This window comes from Acinonyx jubatus, chromosome A3 (assembly GCF_027475565.1).
Source record: "Acinonyx jubatus isolate Ajub_Pintada_27869175 chromosome A3, VMU_Ajub_asm_v1.0, whole genome shotgun sequence".
Classification (NCBI taxonomy): domain Eukaryota; kingdom Metazoa; phylum Chordata; class Mammalia; order Carnivora; family Felidae; genus Acinonyx; species Acinonyx jubatus.
The window spans coordinates 38,140,734-38,157,022 of NC_069388.1; the positions used below are offsets into that span (position 1 = coordinate 38,140,734).

The window sequence follows — 16,289 nt, forward strand, 5'->3', positions numbered from 1 at the left end:
AGACATTTTTCCAAAAAGAAGACACACAAATTGCCAACAGACACATGAAAAGATGCTCAACATTACTATTAGGAAAATTCAAATCAAAACCACCATGAGATACCACCTCTTAGAATATTTAATATTAAAAAGACAAGAAATAACAAGTCTTGATGAGGATGTGGAGAAAAGAGAACCCTCATGCATTACTGGTGCGAATGTAAATTGGTATAGCCAATTATGAAAAAAACAGTATAGAGGTTCCTCAAAAAAAAAAAAAAAAAAAAAAAAAAGTGCCACACTATCCAGTAATGCCACTTCTGGGTATTTACCCAAAGAAAACAAAAACACCTTATGTTTACTGCAGTGTTATTTACAACAGCCAAGATATGGAAGCAACCTAAGTATTCATCAATAAATGTATGGATAAAGAAGATGCGGTATAGGGGTGACTGGGTGGCTCAGTTGGCTGGGCGTCCAACTCCAGCTCAGGTCATGATCTTGCAGTCCATGCATTTGAGCCCCACATGGGGCTCTGTGCTGACAGCTCGGAGTCTGGAGCCTGCTTCAGATTCTTTGTGTCCCCCCCACCCTCTCTGCCCCTCCCCCACTCGTGCCCTGTCTCACTGTGTCTCTCAAAAATAAATGTTAAAAAAAAATGGAAAAAAAAAAAGATGTGGTATAGATACACAATGGAGTATTACTCAGCCACAAAAACGAATGAAATCTTGCATTCACACCAACATGGATGGATCTAGAGGGTATTACTGGTACTATGCCAAGTGAAATAAGCCAGACAGAGACAAATAACATATGATTTCACTTATAATGTACAATCTAAAAAACAAATGAACAAGTAAACAGCAAATAACAATGGCTAAAAAGAAACAGACTCATAAATACAGAGAATAAACTGGTAATTGCCAAGAGGGGAGGGGTGGGGGGAGGGACAAAATAGGTGAAGAGAATTGAGAGGTACAAACTTCCATTTACAAAATAAATAAGTCACAGGGATGAAAAGTACAGCATAGAGCGTACAATCAATAATATTGTAACACATTTATGGTGCCCAATATTCATAATAACTAAAACTAAGTTAATATTACACATCCACTATACTCCAATTAAAAATGAAATTTTTTTCAAAAAAAGAAGATCCCTTTCATCATTTGCCCTCTGCTTTTTAACCAAAAGAAAGAAAACAGCATTCTGCAATCATTACTCACTCACTGTGGGTAATGAGGGCAATCATTCTCAAGGGCACTTGTCTTAGTTACAGGCCATGGTTATGCGTCCTGTGGACAAACAGTCTGCCTTGGGAAGGTATACATATTTACCTAAAATGTTGAGTACTAAAAGGTAACAAGATAATAGTCTACTGTTTAATTCACACTTAATGTGAACTACATAGACTGATGACTATGCAACTATGTAGAGGTTGAGAAAGTAATGTTTTCGTTATTTTCCATGTTGCTATAACAACAACAAAAAGGCTTATTCTCTTCACTTCAACTAACATCCAGTGTTTACAAGTCTAGGTAATAGATCTATTTATCTTTGCAAAGATCTTAACCTATACCATGATTAAAATGAGATTTATTTGGATAAATATGGTTAATACGTCTGAGGAGATTTATGCTCTTGCCAACATGTGAATTCTCTGCTGTTTATTCTTTTTACTGCTTTGGAGCAATGTCAATGAACCATTTGGAAGAAATCGATGTCATAAGACTAATTAGGCAAAAATTACCGATTACTCTTAGAAATAAACTGGAGGCTGAGGAGACTTCTGTCTTAAAGTTTGTTTTCCACACATTCGGTTTTATACAATCGTCTCCTGTTTGTCTAAAGGACTTTCTAAACAGACCTAATGGGATCCTCCTTGCAGTCTTAACAGCATGGACAAGAAATACAATTTTCTACATTTGAAATTCTGGGCAAACTTGAAAGGTACAGGTAAAATCACTGATTAGCCACTTTTCCTTGTGTTCCCTAAGTGTCTCCAGCAAATTTTGCTGTCTGGGATGTTTTCTTCGCACACAGCTTGTTGGTGGTACCTAAGTTACCATCCTGAGGCAGTTGGGTTTCCTGTCAGGGATTAGGCTCCTTAGGTTGTCAGGCTCCTTCGGTATGGGGGCCAAATTACCAAAAGCAGTTAAAATTTGGTTTAGACTAGGGCCAACTTGTATCTAGGTGATCATCATAAATCTAACATATGTCCAATAAACCCATATGGCCCAATAAATCCAGTGACTGAATGCCACGGGGTACTATCACGGAGCTCTTTTAAGGAATTCACAGGCAATATACCCTAAAGTATTCCACTGTCCAGTGCTCAGTAGAATCTAACAAGGCTGCCTGTATGTTCAAGGTTAACACAAGAGAAATTCAACAGGAGCTAGTCACCAATATTTTTCCCTATTTTAAAAGAAAAATTATTTAGTTGGGTGAGCTTAACAGAAAAGCAGCAGGCAAATCTTGGAGTTCATAAAAAACTTAGGTCTGTGGTGCTATCAGGCTGATAGGCCTCCAGTCAGACAGCTTTTTGAAAGGCATTACTATCATATAAGCCTGAACTACAAGGTTGGAGGCTATGTGTGTGTTTTCTTGTAACTTCAAGCAATTTTTTTTGTTTTTCTGAGATTTTTGAATTCACTCATCAGTCAATTTATATTTCGAGTTAGAGTTGCATTTTGTCAAATGGAATAACTGCTCCACAAGAGGTGCAGGATAGAAATCCAGGAGGTACTGCTCTTGTCATAGACCATGTAAAAGGCACCTTTGGGAGTACAACTGCAGTGTACCGAAGGCTGTGGAGCTGTGCAGTGTGAAGGCCCTGAGAGAATGTCTAGAATGTCTACTATCACCGCCTCCTCCTAACACAACCACCATCACCAACACCCAGTGTCGTGCATGTAGCTCTATTATATGCACTTTAGTTATATTCAGTTAATTTTCAGCAATCTATGAGAGCATCAGTAGTATTCTCACTTTAAATATAAGGAAGCCAAGCGTCAGAGTTGTAACCTGCCCCAGGTTATAAAAGCAGGGGCTCCAGGATCAAAATCCAAGTTTGGCTAACTCCAAAGCCCATTCCTGTTACCATTACACCACACCTAAAGACAGGCCCACTAATACCTTTCCTTAGACTTTTAAAAAGTAGAGGTTTGATTTAGAGATGATAAAATGTATAGATGTTAAGTAAAGCATTTGAAGACTTTTGACCATCTGTATAACTATGAAACTGAAACCAAAACCTAAAAGGAAATTTTCATATGAAATATATTTCTATTACACCTCAAATTCCCTTGTGCTTTTTTTCCTTGAAGCAACCACTTTTGGATTTCTGTCACCTAGTATACTTTATATAAATGGAATGATTCACAAAGTAGTCTTTTGTGTCTGGCTGTATTCACTCAACGTAATGTTTTTAGATTTGTTTGTTTTGAAAGGTATATGGAAGAATTTATTCAGCTTTGTGAGGATTTACTTTCACAATGGTATAAACCCTTGGCATAGAAGACCTTCTTAAAACGTCATAAACTGCTTTAATTAGTTAAATATCTAGGCTGATATTACGAAGCTGTCAGACATTGTTAGAAAAAGTTAATGGTGGCCAGGATTTGTAAACATAACCATATAATGGTAAAATAAACCAAAGGACAAGACTTTTTAATACCCCTCAAAACATAATAAAGTACAATTTTTCATCAAACATTTATTCCCAGGCTATATCCATGTGGATCTATGAATTTATTTTCCATTTTACACTTTCTGACATCTTCTCTGAATATAGATTACAAATAGTCTTTTGCATTCTCTCCCCAGTCTCAACATCCCAAGTCACCTGCCTTACCTTGTTATACAGTTATCTTTTAGAGAAGATACACTTACATAGCATGTTATACTTGAAAGTGAAAAAACCTTAGAGGATTAAAAAGAAGTAATACAATAATTCTTTCACTGATCTTAATATAACTTCCAAAAGAACATTTCCCTAAAACAGCAATTCTGCCTAATAAAATTCTTTCCAAGTCTAAACACACTGAAAACAAGTGAAATTATGAAAAACTTATGATAGGTTACCAGATATTGTGTGCTTTTAACCATTCAACACTGGCAATACTTGATAAACAATTAGGTAAGCTTCTTGAAGAAGCAAACCTAGACACATAAATTAGAAGATACTGGTATCCATCTAAATTTTCTTTCATTTTTTTACAGACCGTTTTATTAAATAAAGTTGTTGAAGGTACACTTTATTTTTTGTCACTTTAGAGGACCTTTACTGTAAAGACAATTCTTTTATCTGATAACAACAGCAGCAGCCAAATTGCTAGTGATTATTCCAGATCTCCCTGTAGGATACATTCAGTTTCTTCTCGAGACGCAAGTTTCCACCTGAGTTTCTGAGGCAATGTTTTTATAAATCCTGCAGTGTCTTATGAACCCTGCTACATCAACAAGTCTGGTAATTTACTCCTTTAGAATGTGAAATTGCAGAAGAGAGAGATGTATTCCTGCTGATCTCAAAGCTTCTGATATATTGGATTTAGGATTGTCTCTTCCACCAGACAACACTACCTTTAGCTTTATGGGGAGTCTCAAACTCAGTTAAGTTCTCTAAACTTCCGTCTTCTTTTCTAAAGTTGATTTTTACAATTCTAGATACCTTGCATTTCCATAGAAATTTTGAAACCAGCTTGTCAATTCCTTATTTAAAAAACAGGTGGAATTTTTATTGGGATTGCTTTGAATCTATGGATGAATTTGGAAAGAATGACTATCTTAACATTATTGAGACTTGCAATCCCTGAACATGCATATTTCTCCACCTACTTAGGTTTTCTTTTATTTCTCTCAGCAACACTGTTACTTACCTTCAGAGGACAGGTCTTGCACATCATGTCTTAGAATCATTCCATGGCACCTGAGAATAACTACAGTTTTTACTACTTTTCCAATTTTTGTTTTCTATTTCTTTTATTTGCTTTATTGTACTGGTTAGGAATTCCAGTAAAATACTGAATAGAAGTAATGACAGTGGATCTCCCCATTGCCTGTTCTCAGTGTTAGAAAGAAATTGTCCATTGTTTCACCACTTAGCATGACTTTAACTGTAGGTTTTTGGGAGATGACTTTTATCAAATTGAGGTATTTCCCAGATATCTGGTATTGCAAAGATTTTTATCATTCATGAATGGAAGTTGAAATGAGCATATATCTAGATTGATCATATGGTTTTTCTCATTTATTTTGGTAATACAGTAAATAACATTGGTTGATATTTTTAACACATTTGTTGAGATATTTGAACATGATTTGTTCATGTACCATAAAATTCACCCTTTAAGTGTTCAATTTAGTACTTTTAGTATATCTACAAAGTTGTGCAGCTCCAATTCCAGAACACTTTAATTGCTTCAAAAAGAAAAAACAAAACGAAAAACCAAAAAACCCTCTACTCATCAGCACTCTCACACTCTCCTCCCCGACCAGAAACCACTAATCTACAATCTGTCACATTCTGTTTATCCATTCATCAGTTGGTGGATATTTGTTTCCACTTTGGAGCTATCATCAATAATGCTGCTATAAACATTTGTGCACAAGTTTTTGTGTGGTCATCATTTCAAGTCTCATGGGTATATACCTAGGAGTGGAACTGCTGGTTTATTGATAACTCTAGGTTTAATTTTTTTTTCTTTATTGCTTCTATAAGCAGAAGACACTGAATTTTGTATCTTTATTTTCTACTTTTTCTTCCTAAATTCATAATTCTGAGAATTTAATAGTTTATCTCCTTGGATTTTCTAGGTCTACATCATATCGCAAAGATATTGGTGCTTTCTTGTCTGTTCCTTTCTTTTCAGAAATTATACGTCGTTTCGATTCCACATTCATTATATTGGTTTAAATATTCAGAAGAGTTTCAAATAGTAGTAGTGGTACTCTGATAGGTTTAATTTTTTTAAGGAAGTGGCCAACTGTTTTCCAAAGTGGCTATACCATGTTCCATTCCCACCAGCAATATATGAAGGCTACATATATTCCTAACACTTGCTGTTGTTCATTTTTTTTATTATACCCATCTTGGTGGATGTGAAGTGATATCTAATTGTAGTTTTGATTTGCATTGCCCTAAAGACTACTGATGCTGAGCATTTTTCATGTACTAAGTGGCTATTTATATACCTTTGCAGAAATGTCTAGGGGCACCTGGGTGGCTTAGTCGGTTAAGCATCCGACTCTGCACTGACCACACAGAGCCTGCTGGGATTCTCTCTCTCTCTCTTCTCTCTTTCTGACCCTCCCCCCACCACACTGTCTCAAAATAAAAAAAGAAATGTCTATTTAAATCCTTTGCCCATTTTTTTGTCTTTTTATTGTTGAATTTAAAGAGTTCTTCATATATTTTGAATACAAATCCCTTGCCAAATACATTTATTTCTCTATTCTGTGGGTTGTCTTTTTACTTTCTTGATGGTGTCCTTTGAACCACAAAAGTTATTAATTTTGATGACATCCTATTTATCTATTTTTTTTTCTTTTGTAACTTGTGCTTTTGGAGTCACAGTGGAAAAAAAATTGCTTAATCCAAAGTCATGAAGATTTAATCCCGATTTCTTCAAAAAAATGTATAGATTCAGCTCTTACATTTTGGTCTCTGATCTATTCTGAATTAATTTTTATATATAGTGTGTAGTAAGTTTTCAACTTCGTTCTTTTGTATATAGATATATACAAATGTTTTGGGATCAACTATCGACATTGTGTTATTTTTTAAATGTTTATTTTGCATGTGTGCGTGCGCACACGCGCACGCGCACACACACACACACACACACACACACACACACACACACACACGTGGGGGAGGGGCAGAGAGAGAGGAGAGAGAAAATCCCAGGCAGGCTCTGTGCTGTCAGCACAGAGCCCATCACAGGGCTTGATCCCACGAACCATGAGATCATGACCTGAGTTGAAATCAAGAGTCAGATACTTAACTGAGCCACCCAGGCACCCCAGCATTGATTGGTTCTTAAATGTTAATTCTATTCTACACTCTTGGAAAAAAGAATTTACTTGGTGTGTATTTATGGTATATATGTGTGTGCGTGTGTAATATTTTTAGAGTTTTAATCCTAAATTAATAATTAACTAATTAAGAATTCTTACACCTATGTTTATGAGGGATATTGGTCTGTAGTTTCCCTTGCTTGTAAAATATTTGTCAAATTTTGATATGGAGATTACCCTCACATCATAAAATGGGTTGGAAAGCATTCCCCCTGCCTTGTTTTTCCAAAGATTTTGTGAAAGACTGTATTATTTCTTTATTTTTTTAAGTTAATTTATTTTGAGAGGGCGAGAGAGACAGAGAGAGAGAGACAGTACACATGAGTGGGGGGAGGAGCAGAGAGAGGGAGGGAAAGAGAGAGTGAATCCCAAGCAGGCTCCACACCAGCAGCATGTAGCCTGATGTGGGGCTTGAACTTATAAACCAATCCCTGAGATCATGACCTGAGCCAAAACCAAGAGTTAGATGCTTAACCAACTGAGCCACCCAGGTGCCCCTATTTCTTCTTGCCTCTTTGGGCATGAAGTTTTCCTTGTGAGAAGATTTTGATGATAAATTCAATTTCTTAAATATGTATATGCTTTTTTCCAATTTTCTGTGTTAGATTTCCTAATTTGGGTTTTTATTGCAAAGAATTTATGAATTTCATCTAAGTTACTGAATGTATTGTAATAAAGTTACTCATTGTATCACCTTATTATCCATTTAATGTCTGTAGGATCCATGATTCTGCATTGATATTCCCTCTTTAACCTTGATATTGGTAATTTGTTCTATTCTCTCTTTCCTGACCATTTTTTCTAAGACTACATCAATTTTATTAACTTTTTTCAAAGAACCAATTTCTGGCTTTGTTGATTTTTCTCTATTTTTTTAATTTTCTACATCACTGTTTTTACTTTTTAATCTTGATTATTTTGTATTTACTTTCCTTAAATCTTCTTAAGATGGAAGTTTTACTCATTTATTTAAACTTTCCGCTATAAGCATTTAAGGACACACTTTTTCTTTTAGTGTTCTCATTGCATACAATAAATTCTAAGATATTTCCATTATCATTCTACTTGAGGTAATTTCCAATTTCTTTTGGTGAGTATTCCTTGTAAACTTGAAAAGAATCGCTTATTGAGTGTGGAATCTATAAATATTGCTTAAGTCAAGCTGGATCATAGTGCTGTTCATATATTTACTGATTTTTATTCTACTTATTACTGAGAGAGGAATGTTAAAATTCCCAACTACACTGTAGATTTGTTGATTCCTTCTCTATAGGTCTCTCAATTTTTACTTCCTTTACTCGGTACATACATCCTTAGAATTTTTATGTCTTCTTTTAATGAATTGGCCATTTTATCAATATGAAATATGCTGCCTCACCTTAGAATGTTTCCTATGCCTGACATTAATATAACTTTCTTATGCTTAGTGTTTGCATACCAACTTTCTTATGCTTAGTGTTTGCAGATACATTTTTTTCTACAATCTCACTACTAATTTTGTCTGAATCTTTATACTACTAATTTTGTCTACTTATAAACACCATATGGATGGGTCTTCTGAAATTTTTTTTCAATCTGAAAATCTGTGCCTTTTAAATTGAATGTTTACTTTATTCACATTTAATGTAATTATTGTTATAATTGAACTTAAGTCTTATAGCATTTGTTTTATGTTATATGTTTTTCTGTTCCTCTTTTCCTACCAACTCTTTGGTTAATATTTTGTAGTATACTTTCTTATATGTCTTGCATTGATTTTTTTAACAACTTTTTTGTTATACTTAAATTTGTTGCTCTAGAAATTAAATAAGCACATTTACCTCAAACTACATTCAAATACTAACATAAGAACTTCACAGCTATATTAATCCAAACGCACACATTTTAGGCCACTTGTGATAGTTCCATAGGTCAGACACTCGTTTCAGTTTCTTAGATTCATTTTCTTCTTTGTGTTTAACTTTGGACAGTTTCTACTGAATGGTTCTCAAGTTCACTAATCATATTTTCCACCCCAATTTCCTGTTAAGCCCATCGAATAAGTACTTTATTTCTGATTTTGTATTTTTCCATTATACCATTTCCATTTTGTTATTTCTTGTTGTAGTTATCATAATTATTTTATTATCCTTCTCTGCTAACTCCAACATCCAGGTCATCTATGGATAAGTTTCCATTAATTTTTTTCTGTTTCTTCAGAGGACTCAATTTTAATTGTGTGATAGACACTGCATATAAAATAATAGTAAATTATATTTAACATGGATATTATTTATCCTAAGAAAATGGCACACCCTCTTCCCATAGGTTAGGACTGTGAATCAGTCTAATCTCTAGTGAACTGGTTCTGGGCTTTGTGGTAGGTTTAGATTCAGTTCACTCTTGGCTAATATTCTGAGGTCTGGATCAGGGATCTCCCTTAAGCAAAGTCTGGGATCTGAGCCCTGATTAGACTCTGAAGACTTCTCTATGTCTTATAATCCAGCTGCCAGTATTCTAATCATGGGATATTTCTCTTTGTTTATAGCCCAGCCACCAGATTTCTGGGATGCTTAGGTGATCTCTTTACTCTTGATAATCTCCCCCAGGTTTCCATGCCATAGCTTATTTCTTCACCCTGTTCCCCAGGCACTAGCATTCATTAGTACACTGCTTTGCCCTTGATGAAGGTCTTGTACACCTTGCAGAAATAAGGGAGGTTTCTTATCATTTCTTTTGCTTTATCCCAGCCTTCTCTTGCAATTGCCTTGCACTTGATAAAGGGCCACTATACCTCAGGGAGATGTCTCTCAGGTCTCTTGCTCTATCTCCAGTCTTTCTTTGGCCACTGCCATGTACTTGGTGCAAATCCTACACACCTTGATGAATCACTCAGTTCTTTACCATGCTCCAAGCCTTTGGTGTGTTCACTAGGTGAAGGCTTCATAGGGAAGAACTGGTGGTGGGTGTGAGACTCACCCTGTGACTGGGGCTTCTTAGGATTTTAAGCTGTCACGCATGTGGCCATAAACAGTTCATTAAAAGTTGGGCTGGTTTCTCTTTATATTCTTCTATGTCAGTTTTACTCTTCTTCCTGATGTTCTGCCAGAAATAAACCAGTCAAGAGTTTTTATTCTCTCCTAAAAAAGGTTTGTCTCTTTCTGGGACTTAGTTCATTCAGGTTTTTCTAGCATATTCAGCTTTTTGGATGGTTTTTTAAATTTATGATTTTATAGTTATCCAGCTCATTCTCATTGTTGGGAGTAGGAGCAAGTCTCTTGTGACTTTCTTCATCCTAACTGGGAGTAGAAATTTCTTTCTCAATTCCTTTGATAACTCCTTCTTGTCTGCCTCACATTTTGTATTTGTCTTCCTCCTAGACTTTATTTGAGAGGTACATTAAGCCTAACAAAAAACTCTCAGAAATCCCATATGTTTTATTCCTTTTATATAGATGTTTATTTTTTTTAAGCCTCAGAAACTATCTTCAAAAAAGACAAAACAATAAATACAACATTCAGATTGCAAAAATTCTGCTGAGAATCATATCTGCTTATGTAATCTGGAATGCAGAATTTAGAATTTTGCATATTGGAGGCAAGTATCTAGGAGTGCTAATAAATGCAAATACCTAGGGGGTCATAATATATGCAAATATCTATAATATATACAATATATCTATGATATAGATATAAAGACAGATATAGATATAGATATAGATATAGATATAGATATAGATATAGATGATATAGATATAGATATATAATACATCAAGGAGTTAATAGGGTCCAGTCATCTGTGTTCAGAGACAGATTTTGTTTCTTTGTTGTTATCATACCTTCTCCCAGAAAGGACTTAGGCATAATAAGGTATTCTTATTCTCATTTTACAGATGAGGCTCCTGAGATCCCAAGAAGCAGAGTGATCACACCAAGTGTGCAGAGTGGAAGGAAAACCCAGGCTCCAGCTTCCTGGCACTGCATCATTCCATTACATATTCATTTCAAACCTAACCAAATGTGCCATAATATCCAAGAGTGATAATACATTTTAAATTGTCTATGCAAAAATAATATCAAAATTACAGAACAGTTCGAGGAACATCCATACATCCTTTACCCAGATTCACTTATTGATAACATTTTGCTCCATTACTTTGTAATTTGCTCTCCATCTATCCATCCATCCACATATTTTTTCTGAACCATCAAGAAGATAGTGTATATATTATGGCCCGTTATCCCTAGATACTTTAGTCTGTATTTGCTAAGAGTGAGAATATTTCTTTACGTACCATAGTACAGTTGTAACAAATTTAACAACGATACACTTTTTTCTATTTATATTCCAATTTTGTAAATTGACCTAGTAACGCATTTATAGCATTTCCCCCTTCCCATATAGGATCCAGTCTAGGATCAAGTATTACATTTAGTTGTCAAGACTCTACTATTGTTTAATCTGGAGCATTTCCCTCAGCTTTTGTCTTTTATGACACTGACATTTTTGAAGAATATAGTCCTTTTTTTCTCTTTTCATAGAATGTTCCTCATTTTAGATTTGTCTGATGTTTCCTTGTGCTCAGATTCAGGTTATGCACTTCCAGATGGAATACTATAAAAATGATGTTGTGCCTTTCTCAGGTTATCACATCCAGAGCCACATGATGTCCATCTGCCCCTCACTAGTCACATTAATCTTGATCACAAGGTCAAGTTGTTGCCTGGTTTCCCCATTTATATTTATTTTTCTCTGCAACTAATAAGAATTCTGTGGGGAGACACGTTAAGATCATAAAACAGCCTGCTCTTCCTCAAGAATGAATTTTTTTATAACAGTATTTTCACTATTGTTATAAAAAGTGACCTCTACATAGTAAAAAAAAAACCTAGGTTTCACTTATTACACTTGAATAAGTTCCATGCAGTCTTAACATCTGTTTTTATTACAGTAGTCCATGCACACAGGGTGTTTATTAAAAACTATTCATTAGGCACTATCTGGGTAGGATATAGGCAATCTGATTTTTAAATCCAACTGGTATCAATGCCCTAGTTTTGGTTTAATAAAAAAAATCTCTTTAACTTATGTTACCAGGCTTAGAAATTAAATTAAATTATACAATTGAAAGAATGTTCTATAAAAAAGAGAAGAAAACAAAGAAATTTGTAAAAGAAACTACTTCTATTTAATTCAAATCATATATGGATTTTGGTTACAATATTTATTATCCACTCTTTTTAAAGCAGTATGATTTTGAGGTGAACTTTAATTCAAGGACTTAACTTGGATTGAACATAGCTAGCTTAAATAAAATGTTTGAATAGCCAGGTGGTTTAGTTTCTGAGGTTGGTAACAATAAGTCCAAATTGGAAAAAAAAAAAAAAGAACTTTTTAGAAATAGTTTTTAAATTTAAAAAATGTGTGTGTTTTTTGTTGTTTGGTTTTTGAGTTTTGTTTTCGTTTAATTTTTAAAGATGCCTTCTTTCTTATTTTGCTACCATGGACCTCAACATTATATAAGAACATGTTTTACAAACCAGTCATCATACTGAATGGGTATACCATTAATTCAGCATTTTTTTCATTGAAGTCAGGAAACCAGACGGGTAGGCCAAAGGCTTACTTACTCTCTTAAAAGGAATACAAACTTTGCTATTGCCCCTTTCTCTTTTGAGCCCAGCTTTTCATTTCTAACATTGTCTTACTTGCAATACAATAAAATTCCAGCCTTTATGACAGAAGAGATGGTTTTTTGATCAATAGAATTCAACAGCCAAAGCATTAGTGTTTTGGGTGGGTTTTTTTTTTCTTTCTTTCTGGAAAGCATTTGTAGCCACAGGCTCAAAGGAGGAAGAAAGGGAGAGGGATTAACTCTCTGCAAGGAAGGTCAAAAACATAATTTACAAGTGAGGCAAGAGGAGCAGCTGTATCTGTTGGCCCAATCAAGACTACCAGCTGGAGAATTTACCAGCAATATGAAAACCACATCGACCAGATGTCAAGCAATGCAACTAGAGGCCAAACATCTTTGGGCTCAATGCAGGACTCTCCACTCTCTTTACTACCCATATTTCATGTTAAATAGTAAGGTGCCTTCCACAGGCCACCAGCAGGGATAACTGGAACATTTCCACACAAGGGACTTAAATAACATGATGGTACCCCCACCACACTGGCTTAAATACTGAAGTCCACCTCCTACTTGTTCTTTTATTAAAAAGCAATTTTAGCTCGGAGTCAATATGTATGGGGTAAGAGAAACTTAAATGGCTGTAAGCCATTCTTATGGCTTATCAGGCTTATTTATATTTGGAAATTATTTTGTCATTGGGAAGAAAAGAGTGTTCTGAAAATACTTATTTGAATAACCATTTTTCCACTCATTCTTTAAACCCATGATGTTCAATACAGTAGCTGTTTTGCCACATGTGGCTATCTAAATTAAAAGTTAAGTCATTTAGAGGCACCCGGATAGCTCTGTCAGTTAAGCATCCGACTTCAACTCAGGTCATGATCTCACGGCTCATTGGTTTGAGCCCTACATTGGGCTTTGTGCTCACAGCATGGAGCCTGCTTTGGATTCTGTGTCTCCCTCTCTCTTTGCCCCTCCCCTGTTTGTGCACATGCGCTCTCTCTCTCTCTCTCTCTTTCTCTCTCTCTCTCAAAAATAAACATTAAAAAAAAACCCTAAGTAATTTAAATTAAACTAATTTAAAATTCTGTTCCTCAGGTATACTAGCCATATTTCAGGTGCTCAATAGCCACGTGACTAGTGGCTATCACACTGGATAACAAAATATAAATATAAATAATTTCACTCATCACAGAAAATTCTATTAGGCAATGTTGCTTGAAGCTCAAAAATCACCTTTAAAGTGAGCAATTATAATTCTTCTCCGTATATACTATGAAACAAAGCAATCTCTGTGCATTCTCTTATGAAATAAGCGTACTAATACAATGTGAAAACTGTATTAGTTGAGGGTAAGACAAAGGGGAGGAGAACTCAGTAATACCATGACAAATATAAGTCAATCTTTGCCTGATGAAATGTTCTTGTATGCTGTACTCACAGAAGCCCTGTGATGCTCCTGGCTTGCTGAATAATATAGAGGTCAGTCTGGATGGGTTAGCAATAAGCAATAAACTGACATGTACCCTTAATTTGCTGCATGCATCTTTGATTTGTTAATGATTCAATATTTATCAGACAGTTTGTATCAGAAGTTTCCTTACTTATATTTCCCAATATGCAAAATAAATTATGTCCTTTAAAAAAGAGGTGGCCCAACTTTACAGCTTTGCAATTGAGGCACTTTAATGCCAAGTAAACATCATATGCCACAGCTGTTTCTAAAACTTTTATGAACAAGAAGAACATGAGGCCAGTATAAAATAAAACCCACAAATTATATTTCTTACTCCCAGACTCACCCACCGAGGGTGCAGTGAAACCAAGCAATTCACGAGGTGCTGTGTATGTCTGTGTGATTGTTGTGACTCACCGAGGGATGCATGCCACAGGCACGTGTCGCCCAGAGCACAGACCTTTGACTCTTCCCACAAGGGCATCATGCCAGGGTATGCCAGAACACACCAGAGTACTGGACAAGTTGCATGTGCAAGCACATCGGCTGCCTCTGCCCTTGAACATGTAGGGTGGTATACAAGCACTGTTTTTCCCTCTGTTTCCTTGATCTATTCCAACACTCCCGGCAAAATCACCCAGCCCGGTCAGCCCATCAGTTCTACTCCCACTTTCTCTTCTCAATCCCCAGTTTCTTCTTTTCCAATTATTCACAATAGATGAGGAAGAACAAGATGAAAATAAAAGGGAGGTGGTGTTTCCTAATCTCCCCTGCTTTGTCATTAAAAGCTAAAAAGATCTGCTGTTTTTCTTTGGCATCGTTAACTGTGCTTAATCAGATTCCCATAAAGATCACAGAGTTACTGCCCAACAGAAGCTGAAAAATTTCATTTGTATCAACTTAGCCAGTTAGAGGTTCATGCAACCTGCAAGGTTTTCAGGTTATGCCCCAGTGTTCCCGCTTACCTTGGCTTTCCCATCCTGGGCTGACATGTATCCAACACACATGCTCTCTGTCGTGTGGCTCCACAGAAATTCCACTGCCGTGGAAGAGAACACAAGTAGGCACATTCAGATCACAGATGGAAAATAAATCTTTGCTTTTTAATACAACAGTTAAAGATAGCTTTATATTTAACACACTCAGTTGCCTACTTTCCATTTGGTCCTTCATAAATGTCAAGATGATTTAGAACTCAAAACTGTGTAATGCCATTTACTGTGAAATGAAAAATGTATTTCTTTCTTGTCAAAACTTATAATTATTACATGTAAAATAAGTGCTCTTCTGTTTGAAACTTGTAAACTTAAACACACACATGCACCATACACTCATACGTACAGTACACAATGATTTAGCACATGTAATATTCCATAACGTAGTTTCCCTTAACACACACACACACACACACACACACACACACACACACACACATGCACAGTCTTGGTTTCTAAATACCATTCTCCATGAAAAGGAACCAGGATTCCTTGGAGAATGTTCGTTCTGGGGCTGGGGCAGAGAAAATATAAAATGAATCTGGAACATCTTTTTGCATGTCAGAAAGTAAGGAAGCTCAAGGAATGATGACAACTTATCAAAATGACCCCAAGGTCAGACTGAGGGGCTTCCACTGGCCAAAGTATCAAAATAAATCATGATAGTAAGTAATTATCACCACTGAATAAAATAAGAACCAATGAACCTATACTAATGCAAATAAATAAATGAATAAATAAAAGAGAAAGGAAAGAAAGCTCTTCCTTGCAGCAGAATGCCAACTAGTAAATATAGAAGAAATAACAGACTTAGAAAATCATCACGGTTGCTAAAACGAGTGGGTGAAATTTGAAGATGAGCAAGCTGTTTACATAGTCTCAACATATCTCTCCATAATGTTCTTACAAAATAGAAACGGGGGAAGTGTAGGTTCACTGTGGAGAAACCAATGGGCCCCCCCCTTAATCAAATGATCGAAACTCACATCACCAATTAAGAAAAAATCAACACCACGTGCCCCCTGATAAGACACCGTCAGACGTACACCACCACTCCTGTGGTACTTCTGCCAAAATTGCAGAGCCCAGACTGCGTGAGGAAATACCACACAAACTCAATTACAGGAATACTACAAAGGACCGATTTGAACTCTTCACAAATGTC

The 16,289-nt window shown here is 35.7% G+C and overlaps 1 protein-coding gene across 10 annotated transcripts in view; it reads right to left on the reverse strand.

Moving 5' to 3' along the window:
- Positions 1 to 16,289, reverse strand: part of TASP1 (taspase 1) — a 294,418-nt gene that overhangs the window by 58,681 nt on the left and 219,448 nt on the right. For 9 of the 10 annotated variants that reach the window (XR_008289218.1, XR_003423891.2, XM_053200260.1 and 6 more), the window contains one exon: positions 15,095 to 15,168. Coding sequence is in view for 8 of the 10 variants with exons in the window: in XM_053200260.1 (XP_053056235.1) it covers positions 15,095 to 15,168 (74 nt within the window). In the remaining 2 variants the exon portion in view is untranslated. Of the gene's footprint in view, positions 1 to 10,809; positions 11,048 to 15,094; positions 15,169 to 16,289 lie in introns of those variants that run through there. The other variant, XM_053200262.1, reaches the window with a different exon arrangement.